Here is a 15411-nt window from a genome sequence, read left to right as displayed (position 1 = left end):
TATTTATCAAAATAAACTCAGGAAATGGAAATGAGGTTTTTTTCTTTGTTGTTTCTGAGTTTTTTTGTCTTGTTTGTTCATCTGTCTTTGGGGGGACAACAGGTGAGCAAATACAGCAGCAGTACTCACTAGACACTACATTGTATGAACTATACAATTTATGGGTGGTGATGAGAGGGAAAAAATGGATAAGAGCAAGGGAAGGGGTGACACTGTCCAAAAAGAAATGTGCCATTACCTGACTTATGTAACTGGAACCTCTCTGTACATCACCTTTATAATAACACTAAAAAATTTTAAAATAAAAGATGTTGACAGGGGCTGGAAATATGGCCTAGTAGTAAAAGTGCTTGCCTCGTATACATGAAGCCTGGGTTCGATTCCTCAGCACCCCATATAGAGAAAAATGCCGGAAGTGGAGCTGTGGCTCAAGCGGTAGAGTACTAGCCTTGAGCAAAAAGAAGCCAGGGACAGTGCTCAGGCCCTGAGTCCACGCCCCAGGACTGGCAACATAAACAAAAAAGATGTTGACACAGAAAGACACATATTACAGGACCTCACATATGCAACCACTCAAATACACTGTTAAAGAATTAAACGGGCTGGGAATGTGGCTCAGTGGTACAGTGCTTGCCTCACATGCATGAAAAGGCCAGAAGTGGTGCTGTGGCTCAGTGGTAGAGTGCTAGCCTTGAGCAAAAAGAGGCCAGGGACAGTGCTCAGGCCCTGAGTTCAAATGCCAGGACTGGCAATATATATATTGAGTCTGCACTCCGAAAGAGAAGAGTGGGGACTCATGTTAAGCCGATTATATAAAGAAAGGCAGGAGGTATGGCCAGGTGGATTAGATGTGATCTCAGAGAAGGGGGAGGTAACTGCCTCCAGGTGGGCCAGTTACCTAGGGAGCGCAGGTACTAGGCGCAGACTCAAACAGGCAGGGGGCATCTGCATGTAGCCCCCTGGAGGGAGGTCGGGTAGACCTTACCGTTTCTTAGTATGTTTTGCTACTGTGTAATCTCTGAAATCATGTGTTATATATAACTATACATTTCTAGTGAAACATATTTCACAAATAAATAAACTAGAAACCTGTTAAACATGTCCTTTTTTTATTTGTACTTTTTTTTTTTAACAATCGAGGTCCCAAACCATGACTCAAACTGTTTCCCTCGTCGATTAGCGCTCTAACCATTGAGCCATACTTCCAACCCCAATGTGTACATTTTTATGCCATCATGCCAGTGAAAGAGCTGACAGTTGCCTGCCATCCCACCTGTTCAAGAGACTAAAATAAGGCAGGTTGGTAACAAGCCCAAAAGTGGGGAGGCCACAGATAAACACAGCCAGACCCCTGTGTCAAATAAACACGGCATCAACTATTAAGGTTCCCTTCCAAGAGCTCCAGTGGCACAATCCGTTAGCGCTCAGTACTTACAAGGTTCCCTTCCAGCACATTACTGTCAGGGTGCTTAAAATTACCTTAAATACCCTCCTGAATTTTGGCTCCAATCATCGAAGTTCTCATCTTCCCACTTTTTGCCTAAAATACAGAGAGAAAAATCATAAATTATTGTGCCGTAGTTTAAGATGGTCGGGAACATGCCTCATTTATTCACCAAAGTATTCTTTTTCCATGTTTAATACTGGTAAATCTTGATGGGCAAGAGACACATTTTCTGATTTGGAATTGGATCAACAATAAAACATTTATGTGTGAGGGGCCAGAATCAATCCCCTGAGGGAAGGGACGGAGGGGAGGACGGGAGAGAAAAGCAGGGGAAGCAATAAGGCTGAGGAGGTACTTCAGTAATAAAGTGATTAGACCACATGCTGGGCCCTAGATTCAAACTCCAAAGTCTCAAAAAGAACATGTTATCCATTTAAGTAAGTGAAGGAATATCATCCTTACCAAAAGAAGACAAGTTCTGCAAGGTTTCCCACACCACATCTCTACAGAGTTTCTTCTAGAAAATATCCAGCAAAGCCCACTCCTCTGAGGTAAAGGTCACGGCCACATCGCCGAAGGTCACAGAGTCCTGGGACATCCCAGACATGCTACCAGAAGGAAGCAGTCACCTGAGGCACAGGAGTCTGTAATGGATTCATCAAGAGTTCATACACATAACTCCAAACATTTATCCTAAAGAAATGATAGACAGGACACATTCACTTTCTCAAGAATTATCAGCAGGGCTGAGAATATGGCCTAGTGGCAAGAGTGCTTGCCTTGTATACATGAAGCCCAGGTTCGATTCCCCAGCACCACATATATAGAAAATGGCCAGAAGTGGCGCTGTGGCCCAAGTGGCAGAGTGCTAGCCTTGAGCAAAAAGAAGCCTGGGATAGTGCTCAGGCCCTGAGTCCAAGGCCCAGGACTGGCAAAAAAATAAAGAATTATCAGCAATAAGAGCATATGGAACTGATTTGTACATTTTTCACTGTGGTCATTAGGAGCTCAATTGCTCCCAAATGGACCCCTGCAATTCACCTTGTAGAAATGAAAAACAGGCATACAGTATGATGAAACAAGCATTAACACCATTTACCCGCAGCACGAAAAGCTTCTATTTCATTTGTTACTGTCTCACAATGTCACAGCACCTCACAAGGTACAGACCAGCTACATGAGGTGACCACATTCCTGATATCTTTATTTCTAGTATTTCATTGAATAAATATATATTAAAAAGAGGAAGCATATTATTCTATTCCCATCATTCAACCTGAAATAAAAAAATGTTCACAAGGAGGGTGCCAGTTAGTTCACACCTGTCATCCTAGCTACTCAGAAGGCTGTGATCTGAAGATTACAGTTCAAATCCAGCTAAGGCAGGAAAGACCATGAGACCCTTTGTTTCCAATTAACTACCAAAAAAGCCAGAAGGGGAGCTGTGGCTCAAGAGGGAGAATGCTAGCCTTGGGCTAAAAAAGGCTTAAGGATAGCACCCAGGCCCTGAGTACAAGCCACAGGACTGGCACACAGAAAAAGACCACAACAAAAATAATATATGATTAAAACAGGAAAAAAATTAGAACATATTGCACAGGAGAGACTATGTCATACAGACACCCCTTAGGAAATGAGTAATAGACTCAGCTCTCGCTGAGTACAAGGAAAAAGTAAATTATATAACCCCTGTACATCACCTTTATACTAGCAATAAAATGTGTGTATAATCCTATATGTTGATAAAACTTCATGAAAAAAAAATAAGTGGAGGAATAGAATTGAAAGTAAACTGATAAACTCCACTGATACTTCCTGAAATTGTGAACTTGAAATTTTCTCTTAATGTGTTGAGAAACTGGTACAGTAAATGTGTTAGAAGCTGGTATAGTAAAAGCATTGAGTATTATTCACAAGACCAAAATAGCTTCAAGCCGAGCACCAGTAGCTCAAGCCTATAAGCCAAGCTACTCAGGAGGCTGAGATTTGAGGATCTCTTCAAAGGGGGGAGGGGGTAGAAAAGTCCATAACCCTCTTACCTGTAATTATGCATACACATACACACACAGGCACACACACACACACACACACACAAAAGGTGGAAGTGGAGCTGTGACTCAAGTGATAGAGCGCTAGCCTTAACCAAAAAGAAGCTCAGGGGCAGTACACAAGCCCTGAGTTCAAGCCCTAGGAACTGGTACCAAAAAAAAAAAAAAAAATTCAAGCACTAGGGCATGTGAAACATTCTGAGGCAGACAAAACTACAGTCAAATTTTCTCAATGCAATTCCTCACTCATTTACTGATGTCAGAAGCAGCAAAACTAAACGAGCTTGGGAATAACATGGCAATGGTACTAGAAAAAATATCAGGAATGTGGCCACCGCTCCAGAATTGGGAGAGGAGTCAAGAAGTTGAACATCATAAAGCCCAACTGCTCAGGCCCATGTCTGAACCCAGACGATTTTAAGTATGTCTCTGCTGACAATGTCTGCAGTGAGCAACACACCAATGAGTCCATGCGTTTCTTATCTGCGATGAATCGCCAAAAAGCCAGACATAGACTATGTTCTGGCTCATAGTAAAGCGTTAGCGAGGGGAGGGGGAGGGACGGAGGGAAAGCAAGCTCGGGGACAGCACCCAGGCCATGAGTTTAAGCCCTAGGACCAGCACCAAAAAAAAGAGGCATCTGCCCCTTTGAGGGTGGGGACTGATAACTGAAACAGTGTCCTTGAAAAATCAAGTTGCTTCGCACCGGGGAGAGGAGTGGGGAGTCGGGAACGGGGGTGGAGGGCGCCCAGAGGAACTGTGGGAATGTATTTCTTCATTACCACGGATGGCGGTGCACACCAGCCATCCCTGCACTTGAGGGGACCTCGAGTTTAAGGCCAGCCTGGCCTACACGGCGAGCACCAACCTCAGGCCTCACTCACCCTTCACAGCCCGCCTCCGGGTCAGGGGAAAGCTCGGGAGCAACACAAGCCTGGGGACCCCACGGCCCCCCGCACGACCCCCACGCCGCCACCACAGCCCCGGGGCCCGGAGGGCACTGGAGGGGACCCGGCCGACCACGGGGCTGACGGGGAGGGGAGGGGCGGCGCGCCCGGCTCCCGCCACGCCCGCCTCCGCTCCGCGCCACAGCCTGGAGAGTCGTGAAGCACTTCCGCCCGCCGGCCAGGACGCCACCTCCGCTTCCGGTGCAGCCTGATGGACACTCCTGGTACCCGCCCCGTTTCCAGGGCAACCATCCACACCGGTGCTGGGACCTCTGGCTTCAGTCCAGGCTTAGATTGTGTGGGGTGTGGGCGCGTGTACGTGTGCGCTTGAACTCAGGGTTTGGGCGCTGCTCCTGAGCTTTTTGCTCAAGGCTAGATGGAGCTCCATCACTTGAGCCACACCTCCACCTCGCTTTTTAGTAATTAACTGAAGAGGCTCACAGACTTTCCTGCCCAGGCTGGCTTTGAACCAATAACCAGATATCTCAGCCACCTGAGTAGCTGGAATGACAGGACTGAGCCACAAGCCCCCAGCATGTTTCCTTTTAAACAAATTATTCTGTCCTGTGTGGGATGCTGGGGCTTCACCAGGTGCTCTGAACACACAGGTGTGCAGAATATTCAAGGCAGTGTCTACTTTATGGGTGGAGCTGGGAGCTTACCAGGAACCGAGTTGGGCCGTGCTGAAATGGCGAGTCTGGGGCCTTCCAGGAATACCTTAAGGCTCTCAGGGTTCAAAAAGACCCCAACACTATCCAGGCACTGGTGGCTCACACCTGTAATCCTAACTACTCAGGATGCTGACATCTGTCATGGCTTGAAGCCAGCCAGGGCAGAAAAGTCCATGAGACTCTTACCTCCATCATACACATACCACAAAGCCAATGACATCATCTCATTGAAAAAAAATTAGCTGGGTGCCAGTGGCTCGCTCACTCCTGTGAGCTCTAGCTCCTCAGGAGACTAAGATCTGAGGATCAAGGTTCAAAGCAAGCCCAGGCAGGAAATTCAGTGACACTTAACCACCAGAAAACCGGAAATGGCACTGTGACTCAAATAACATAAACCTTAATGCACTATCCATGAACACAACCTCTAACAGGATATGAAGGAACTCTGTGAACCTGCTCTCTCCCCCAACAAAGTGGTAAAAATTATCTAAGTATCCAACTGCATCAAGACTCTAGAAATGGTCCGGCAATCAACATCAAATCTATTGAAAATCTGTAGGACATGGTTATTTGCCTAACATATGCAAAACAAAGTTCTATTACCCAGCCCTGCAAATGTATATTCATATATATATGCAAGGGGATAGGATATAGGTATATCTATACACATACATATTCTATTCTATATATACATATCTATATTCCATATACTATAGAGATACACATATCTATAGAGTATATAGATATGGACATACACATATATGTATATATACTATGTGATATGTATACATACTCTAGATGTATATACACATATATTCATACACATATATACATATTCACACATAAATCTGGGATGACTGAGATTCTATCATTTGAACCAACGCTTGGACCTTCATTCACCCTCCCAGATCAGGCTGATAAGACTCAACTACAACTACTTCCCTCCCAGTAGGGTTCAGTGAGGAATTTTGTTGAAGTGAAACATTAGCTCTTGCCCTACTTCCTCCATTCCCTGTTCCTGAGACCTCATTCTGCATTAATAAGAACAGAGGAATGCCTTCTGCCATCAACTTATGTGTGTGTGTGTATGTGTGTGTGCTGGTGTGGGAGCTGGTATGCAGTACCTGGGTGCTGTCCCTGAGATTGTTTTGCTCAAGGCTACTGCTCTACCACTGGAGCCACAGCTCTACTTCCGGCTTTTTGATAGTTCATTGGAATTAAGCCTCATAGACTTTCCTGCCCAGTATGGTTGAACCACAATCCTCAGATCTCAGCCTCCTCTGTAGCTGGGATTAAATGTATGAGCCACTGATTTCTGCCAGACTTCTGCCATCAACTCTAGGTTTGTGTGATGGCAGCTCAGGGCTGGGTACTACACTGTGAAAATACCAGGGTATTTTTATGTCCCATATCAAGAAGTTTGTCCATGGGAAGAACAGTTTCAGAACTCAGACCACCTCTTTATAGTCAGAGACCACAAGTCACAGACACAACTATCAAGCACTAACACAAAAGATTCTACCCCATCACAAAACAGGTACCTCATCTCAAAGGTACCCTGAGTATTTGCAACAGAACAGTGGATTCAGGAGAAAACATGAAGATTTCTCTATTTCATGACACAGCCTCAACTGTAGGCCGAGAGCCTGCCAGGGCAAGTACGAGCAATATAATACCAAACACTTACCTGAGAAACAATGCCTTCATATAAGCTGTAAGTGGATTAGTCTGTGGAGCAATTTATTCTCCTGAATACTGTTGAAAATGAAGCATCAACGAGCAACTTGTATGGTTTTAATACTGTTATCAACCAAGGATTAATGTTGCAAGTCAAACAGCTGTGATATTTTGAGAGGCAAAATCAGCTGACTTAACACTGTATAACACTGACTTAACACTGACAACACACCTATTGGTGTGGTAAATTTACTTTTTAGTTCAGGTAACATTCAATTTCCTATTATCTAAGACATACACAATGGTTATTTGGCAAGGACAGGCTTCCTTAGAGGCCCTGCACTGTTAAGCTTTAGTTCAAGATCACATATTAGTCAGAGCAGATTCGAGAGCGCCCACCACCTATGGTAGGGGCATCTGCTTGGGAATGCACTTGGCCTCATCAAGGCTTGTTCAAACTTGAATTCAGTGGTGGGGTGTGGCAGGATGGCAGCTGTGCTGCAGGTCACCTGCTCTCCTGTGGCCTGGCCAGGTTGGGAGTGGGACACTAGACTCATCAGGCCACTTCCAACACAACATGACCAAACTGCGTGCTTCCCACCATAGCACCTTGATTCATCAGCCAGGCGTGCTGACCCCGATCCCCACAGCAGGGCCCAAGCCTACGGCTCTGTCAAGCTCTTCTCAACAACCAAGTGCAGGGAAGCAACAGCTTCATCCACCTCCATCTAATCCATGTCCTGAAAACACAGGCCAGCTTTCTTCAGGGCCCCACTGATGAAGGGACAGGACCAATAACCATGGATGGAAGGATCACACCCAGGGACAAAGTAGCTCACAACTCTTCCCAGTTAACAGCATCTTCGCCGGCTATGACAGCTCCAGCACCACCTGATATTCCTGATGCATTCCCTGCTGTGACATTGCCTTCCTTCTTGAAAACATTAGGAAGTGTGTGTAACTGCTCCAGTGTTGTCTGGGGCCGGAAATGCTCATTGTCTGTTTTCCTTTATGAGTCTTCAATTGGTGCCATTTCCTCGTTAAAGCAGCCTGCATCATTAGCAGCCTTCCATCTCTGCTCTGTCAGTCTTCTCTGCTGATTTTATGCTGTACAATAAGGTCCTCTGCTGCAGAACACAAAGTCCCTGGGAAGTGTAGCATGCCAATCTGTCCTGCCCACAAAGTGTGGTCCAGCTTGAAAGCAAATCTAAACGTGGTTCCAAAACACAGCAGGGAGAGACTGAAAGACAATTTCTGTACCTTTAACAAAATTCCTGACACCCACACACAATGGACTGGAAACCAGAGCCACACAGCATGTTGACAGGAAGAGCAGAGATCTCGGTCAGGACTCACACCCAACAGGTCTCACCAAGTATGCAGCATCTGAAGAGCTCTGCACAACTTGGCTGACAGTGAATGACACTGTCGATGGGTAGGACTTTGCCAGCAGCAAAGCCGTGGCAGCAAATTCAGTCAAGTCAGCAGCAGTGAAGTCTTTCAGAAGACCATAAGCTCCAGATGGTGTGTGAGCTCAGAAACAACAAATACACCTCGGAGCAGGGCCACCACTGCAGCTTAGTCTGTCAGCGCATGGGTACCCTTGTCCACAACACAATGGTGCCCACTGAGGCCCAGCCTAGACTTCATTGTTTTTAAATAGCAGTCAGCCAGGTGCTTGTAAGTCATGCCTGTAATCCCAAGTACTCAGGAAGCTGACATCTGAGGATCACAGTTCAAAGCCAACCCAGCATGAAAGTCCATGAGATTTTTATCTCCAAGTTGACAAAAGCACAGGATTAGTGCCCAGGCTGAATTCAGGCCACAAAAATTAGAAATATATACATGTGTGTGCATGTGTGTGGCACAACTACTCAGGAGACTGAGATCTAAAGATTGTGGTTCACAGCCAGCTTGAACACACAAGTCCATGAAACTTATCTCCAATTAATCACCAAAAAGACAAAAGTGGAGCTATGGTCAAGTGGGTATAGAGTACTAGCCTTGAGAGGAAAAAACCCTCAGGGAAAGCACCTAGGCCATGAGTCCAAGCCCCCAGGACTGGCACAAGAAAAATAAATAAATAAATAAATAAATAAATACTAGCAAGCCTCAGAGATGAAGGGACTTTTCTATTTTCTAGGGCTAAAATTTGAACCCAGGGCCATGTACATGCTAGAGAAACACTCTGCCACTGAACTACATAAAAGTTAAGAGCCATGGCCTATAACTGCTAATATATTATCTAGAGGGTTCAAGGAGGAGAAAAAAAACAACTGAGGTATAGAAAGAGGCAACAAAATATAGCCAAAACACTCACAGGTGGCCAGAAAAGGCCAGGCATGGTGAGGCGCACAGCAATCCCAGCATGGCGGCGGGGTGCAGATTCTCCCCCATGTATCTACCTCTCATAGGCTTTGGACTGAGACACCAAAACTGCACCCCACGGCAAGTATAGGGTTTCTCACCACTGTACAGTCTCACACTGTCCTAGAAACTAGAAGTACCGAAGCCAACTCACTCATTCTGAACTATCACACCCGTGTGCTGTGCGCTCTTTCATGGATTTGACAATTTCGAGAACGGCTGAAGGCTTGACCACACTTTGAACACTTATAGGGTTTTTCTCCAGTGTGAGTCTGTTCATGTTTCCGAAAGGTACTGGAACAAATGAAGGCTTTCCCACACTCTGCACATTCGTAGGGTTTCTCTCCCGTGTGGGTTCTTTGATGTACACGAAAAGAACTGAAACTACTGAAGACTTTGCCACATTCTGCACATTCGTAGGGTTTCTCTCCCGTGTGCATGCGCTCGTGCCTTTGAAAGGAGCTGGCACGACTGAAGGCTTTCCCACACTGGGGGCACTCATAGGGCCGTTCTCCGGTATGAATAATGGCGTGTCTCCGTAAAGAACTGGAACAGGTGAAGGTTTTCCCACATTCTTGACAATGATAAGGTCTCTGTCCAGTATGAGTTCCTTTATGGACCCGAATGGAGCTGGAACTGGTAAATGTTTTGCCGCACACTTTACATTCATAGGGTTTCTCCCCATTGTGAACCCTCGTGTGGATTTGAAGGTAGGCAGAGCGACTAAAGGTTTTCCCACACTTCTGACACACATAGGGCTTCTCTCCTGTGTGCGTTCTTTCGTGCCTTTGAAAGGAACTCTGGCAATTGAAGGCTTTCCCACACTCTTTGCATTCAAAGGGCTTCTCTCCAGTGTGTGTTCTTTCGTGTCTTTGAAAGGAAGTGGGGTTACTTAAGGTTTTCCCACATAGTTTGCACTCATACGGTTTCTTTGCACTGTGTGCCTTTTCGTGTATTTGCAAGTAAGTGGGACTCGTGAAGGATTTTCCACATTTTTCACACTTGTAAGGACCCTCGCCAGTGTGAAGCATCATGTGCCTCTGAAACTTGGAGAAAGAGAAGAAAGTGCTCCCACATTCCTTACATTCCCGGGACCCACTGTTTCTCGTGTGAGTTCTTTCATGGACTCGAAGGGAACTCGAACGATTGAAGGCTTTGCTGCATTTTTTACACTTGTAGGGTTTTTCTCCCGTGTGAATTCTCTGATGTCTTTGGAAAGAACTCTGGCAATTGAAGGCCTTGCCACATTGCTGACATTCATAGGGCCTCTCTCCAGTATGCGTTCTTTCGTGTATCTGAAGGGATCTGGGAGTACTTAGCCTTTTCCCACATTGTCCACATCGGTAGGGTTTCTCTCCTGAGTGAGTTCCTTCATGAGCTTCAAATGAGCTGGCAGAATAAAAAGATTTTCCACACACCTTACATTTACAAGGCTTCTCTGCAGAGTGAGTCTTTTCAGACACTGGCTGTGAGGGGCGCTCACTGACAGCTCTGCCACCTTGCTGATCTTGAGGCGTGTTTGTCCCTTCCTCCTGAGGCTCCTGTGCTTTGTGTGAACGGTGAACTCTCAGGTGTGAATGAAGTGATGTTGGATCAGTGAAGGTTTGTCCACACACACTGCATTCGCAGGAGCTTCCTCCAGTTTCCTCACTCAGCTTGCGATCTGGAGCCTGGAGGAAGATTTCTCTGGACTGTTCATCACCTTCCTTCCCTTCCAGGAATCTCTCTATTATATGACTGCTGGAAGGAAAGATGAAAAACAGAAGAGGTAAAATTAACCCAAGTATAGGATATGCACATATGGAAATACCATAAGGAAACTTTGGTATAGTATATGCTATTTTTAATGAACATTATTAGTAAGATTCTGTTTCCTGTTCATTGTATATTAATGTGAATTACATTTATATTATTAATACTATCAGGAAAAGCTAGGACTTTATACCCTCTTGGAATTCTTTATTTTCTTGGTGCCAGTCCTGGGGCTGGAACTCAGCTTTCAGCTTTTCACTTAAGGCGAGTGCTCTACCACTTGACCACAGCTCCAATTCTGGCTTTTTGGTGGCTTGTGGAGACAAGAATCTCAAGAGACTTTCCTGCCTAGGCTGTCTTCGAACTACAATCCTCTGTTATTAGCTTGAGTGGCTAACAGGCATGAGCCACTGGTGCCCAGCTAACCTCTTAAAATAGATGTTTGGAATGTAAGATAATTGACCATCCCCATCATCACCCATGGAGATTCTTAATACTAATTCCAATCAAATTAACATGTAAAAATCAAGTTGAGGGGCTGGGGATATGGCCTAGTGGCAAGAGTGCCAAAATTGTTGAAGGTTAAAAACATTAAACGATAGGCTTATCTGTTCAGCTTTGTTTTGCTATTCTCTTGATGACTACATGACAGTATATATCTGTGGTCCCAGGTATTCAGGAGGCTGAGACAGAAGGGTCACTTGAGCCTACAACTGCTAAATGACTCTGCAATACAGACAGCAACTGTGACAACAACAAAGAATTCAAATAAAAATATGATTTAATGATCCAGATGCTGGTGGCTCATGCCTATGATCCTAGCTACTCAGGAGGCCAAGATCTGAGAATCACAGTTCAAAGCCAGCTCAGGCAGTAAAATCCATGAGACTCATCTCCAATTAACCAGCAAAAAGCTGAGCTGGAGCCATGGCTCAAGTGATAGAGCACCAATCTTGAGCATAAAAGATCGGGACATGACTGGAAATGTGGCTCAGTGGTAGAGTGCTTGCCTAGCATGCATGAAGCCCTGGGTTCAATTGTTCAGTACCACATAAACAGAAAAAGCCAGAAGTAGTGCTGTGGCTCAAGTAGTACAGTGCTAGCCTTCAGCACAGGAGAGGCTCAGGGACAGTACCTAGGCCCTGAGTTCAAGCTCTAGGACTGACAAAAAAAAAATCAGGGACGAGGGGCTGGGAATATGGCCTAGTGGGTAGAGTGCTTGCCTTGCATACATGAAGCCCTGGGTTCGATTCCTCAGCACCACATAAACAGAAAAAGCCAGAAGTGGTGCTGTGGCTCGAGAGGTAGAGTGCTAGCCTTGAGCAAAAAGAAGCTCTGGGACAGTGCTCAGGCCCTGAGTCCAAGCTCCAGGACTGGTAAAAAAAAGAAGACATGGGGCTGGGGATATGGCCTAGTGGCAAGAGTGCCTGCCGCATATACATGAGGCCCTGGGTTCGATTCCCCAGCACCACATATACAGAAAATGGCCAGAAGTGGCGCTGTGGCTCAAGTGGCAGAGTGCTAGCCTTGAGCAAAAAGAAGCCAGGGACAGTGCTCAGGCCCTGAGTCCAAGCCCCAGCACTGGCCAAAAAAAAAAGACAAGGGATGGTACCAAGGTCCTACGTACAAGCCCCAGGACTGGCACCAAAAACATAAGAATGTGTATATGTGTATGTGTGTGCGCGCGTGCATATGTGTATGTGTGTATGTATCCATATATCTTTATAAGGATACTGTATTTCTCTCCAGGAATACCACTTTGACTTATGAGTGTAGAGTACCTTGGATTTCTCCCAGGAGTTTTGTACTGATCTTCAATATGCTGGTCTTGCCACTTTATTCCTAAAAATACAGACCCAGGAAAATATTTAGAATTATTAGAATATCTAGAAACTGTATTAGATTCAATATTTATTGCACATTGAGATACTACTTATTCACTAAAGCATTCTCCTTATTATATTATATATATCAATGAACACCTCTCATTAGCAGTGTTATACAAATGAATAAAGGAATGTTGTCACCCTTACCTAAAAATTCCAAGTTCCTGACAGTTTCACTCATCACATCTCTGTAGAGTTTCTTCTGGAAAGGGTTTAGCAGAGCCCATTCCTCCAAGGTGAAGTTCACCACCACGTCCTCAAATGTCACAGCCTCCTAAACCACCACACACAGTGCACAGAGGTGAAAGGGTGGGACAGTCAGCACAGGAGTCTATACACAACTCATGAGAAGTTCCCAACATTCTTTCATTCTATGACTTAGTCATCAGACTCCTCCTATCCAGAGTCATTGCCCCTCCCCAGCCAATGAGAGGAAGAAATGAATTATTGCTAAGGGCAACAGGTGAGTAGGACATCCCTCGGGAAGGTAGATCATAATTAAGATATACTGTTGGAGCCAAGTGACAGTGACTCACATTTGTAATCCTAGCTACTCAGGAAGCTGAGCTCTGAGGATCACAGTTTGAAGCTGGCCCAGAGAGAAAAGTAGAGACTCTATCTCCAATGAACAGCAAAAAGCCAGAAATGGAGCTGTGGCTCAAGTGGTAAAATACCAACCCTGAGTTCAAGCCCCAGGACCAGAGAGAGAGAGAGAGATAGAGACAGAGACAGACAGACAGACAGATCGGGATGGAGACAAAGACAGAGACTGTGCTGGGTCATCTCTAATTTCTCCTTCAATGTATGTCTAGCACTTTTCTTAAGAAAGCTATACTCGAGGACTGGGGATATAGCCTAGTGGCAAGAGTGCCTGCCTCGGATACACGAGGCCCTAGGTTCGATTCCCCAGCACCACATATACAGAAAACGGCCAGAAGCGGCGCTGTGGCTCAAGTGGCTGAGTGCTAGCCTTGAGCTGGAAGAAGCCAGGGACAGTACTCAGGCCCTGAGTCCAAGGCCCAGGACTGGCCAAAAAATAAAAAATAAAAAATAAATAAAAAATAAAAAAAAAAAGAAAGCTATACTCGAGGCTGGGAATATGGCCTAGTGGTAAAGTGCTTGCCTCCTATACATGAAGCCCTGGGTTTGATTCCTTAGCACCACATACATAGAAAAAAGCTCAGGCCCTGAGTCCATGCCCCAGGACTGGCAACAAAAACAAATAAACAAGATTTTTTAAAAAAAGAAAGCTATACTCAGAGAGGAGTTAAGACAGTACCCTTGGAAAAAGTTACACAGTGTGGGAATGTGGCTTAGTGATAGAGTGCTTGCCTAGCATGCATGAAGCCCTGGATTACATTCCTCTGTACCACATAAACAGAAAAGGCCAGAAGTGGCTCTGTGGCTCAAGTGTAGAATGCTAGCCTTGAGCAAAAGAAGCTCAGGGACAGTGCCCAGGTTCTGAGTTCAATCCCCATGACTGGCAAAAAAAAAAAAGAAAAAGTTGCTCAAAACATGGATCACCTGTCAGGAAAAATAAATATGAGAAGTAAACCCATCATACTAAGTAACCAAAAACATTCTCTTAAAATCCATGCAAAATAAGTCTATAATCCTGCTCTCAGTTTGGAATTTTGTTACATTCTAGAAAGAAAGGATGAATGAATGATGAATCTCCATCGTAGGGAGTGATGAATGAGTCTCTAATACACTCCCTTGTTTGACAACATTTTATGCACTGTCCTCAACTTGTTATGTGGAGAACTGGATCCAAGTTACAGGAGCACATGAAGACGTTATGAAGCTGACCCTTCCCCTTCACCAAATTTGAGCAGCACTGAGAAATACTTTACCATCCTAACTGAAAAGCTGGCATGTTTGATGAGTAATGCCAAGTAAAAAAGAAAGGTGAACAATGCATGTTCCTAGAAGGAACTCAGGGTCACCATGATGTCATTTTTTGGAAGCCAGTGCAAAATTCCAAAAATCCCAAGACAAACATTTCAGGAGGGGTCAACAAAACTTTCCTGCTGGGAACTTGAACAAATAATGTTGAGCGAGACAACAAAGGGGCATGATCTCCCTGATATTTGACTGTTAAGATGAGGTGATGGAGAGACAGTAGAGACCAGGTCTGTGAAACCAAAAACTGCTTGTCAAATGGTATTTCCCACAGGACTGGGTCAGCGACCCAACATTATGTAACTAAAACCAAACAACTACTCAACATATAAAGGTCAAAAATTGACCTCTCGGGGCTGGGGATATAGCCTAGTGGCAAGAGTGCCTGCCTCGGATACATGAGGCCCTAGGTTCGATTCCCCAGCACCACATATACAGAAAACGGCCAGAAGCGGTGCTGTGGCTCAAGTGGCAGAGTGCTAGCCTTGAGCGGGAAGAAGCCAGGGACAGTGCTCAGGTCCTGAGTCCAAGGCCCAGGACTGGCCAAAAAAAAAGTGACCTCTCAGTGGAATACAATAGCTCAAAAGCTATGTATGAGGGCTGGGGATATGGCCTAGTGGCAAGAGTGCTTGCCTCGTATACATGAGGCCCTGGGTTCAATTCCCCAGCACCACATATACAGAAAATGGCCAGAAGTGGCGCTGTGGCTCAAGT

At 45.3% G+C, this 15411-nt stretch overlaps 1 protein-coding gene and 1 pseudogene across 1 annotated transcript in view; both read right to left on the bottom strand.

Moving 5' to 3' along the window:
- Positions 1 to 812: 812 nt before the first annotated feature.
- Positions 813 to 8368, bottom strand: LOC125348787 (annotated as a pseudogene).
- Positions 8369 to 8849: 481 nt separating this feature from the next.
- LOC125348723 (zinc finger protein 709-like) overlaps positions 8850 to 15411 on the bottom strand; it is a 39305-nt gene continuing 32743 nt past the window's right edge. Inside the window, exon 4 of the mRNA XM_048342213.1 lies at positions 8850 to 10462. Within this exon, the coding sequence (XP_048198170.1) occupies positions 9325 to 10462 (1138 nt within the window). The 3' untranslated portion in view covers positions 8850 to 9324. The remainder of the gene's footprint in view (positions 10463 to 15411) is intronic.

Source organism: Perognathus longimembris, chromosome 3 (assembly GCF_023159225.1).
Source record: "Perognathus longimembris pacificus isolate PPM17 chromosome 3, ASM2315922v1, whole genome shotgun sequence".
NCBI lineage: Eukaryota > Metazoa > Chordata > Mammalia > Rodentia > Heteromyidae > Perognathus > Perognathus longimembris.
Note: the sequence above shows the minus strand (reverse complement) of the source record. Positions and strands in the feature narration are given on the sequence as shown.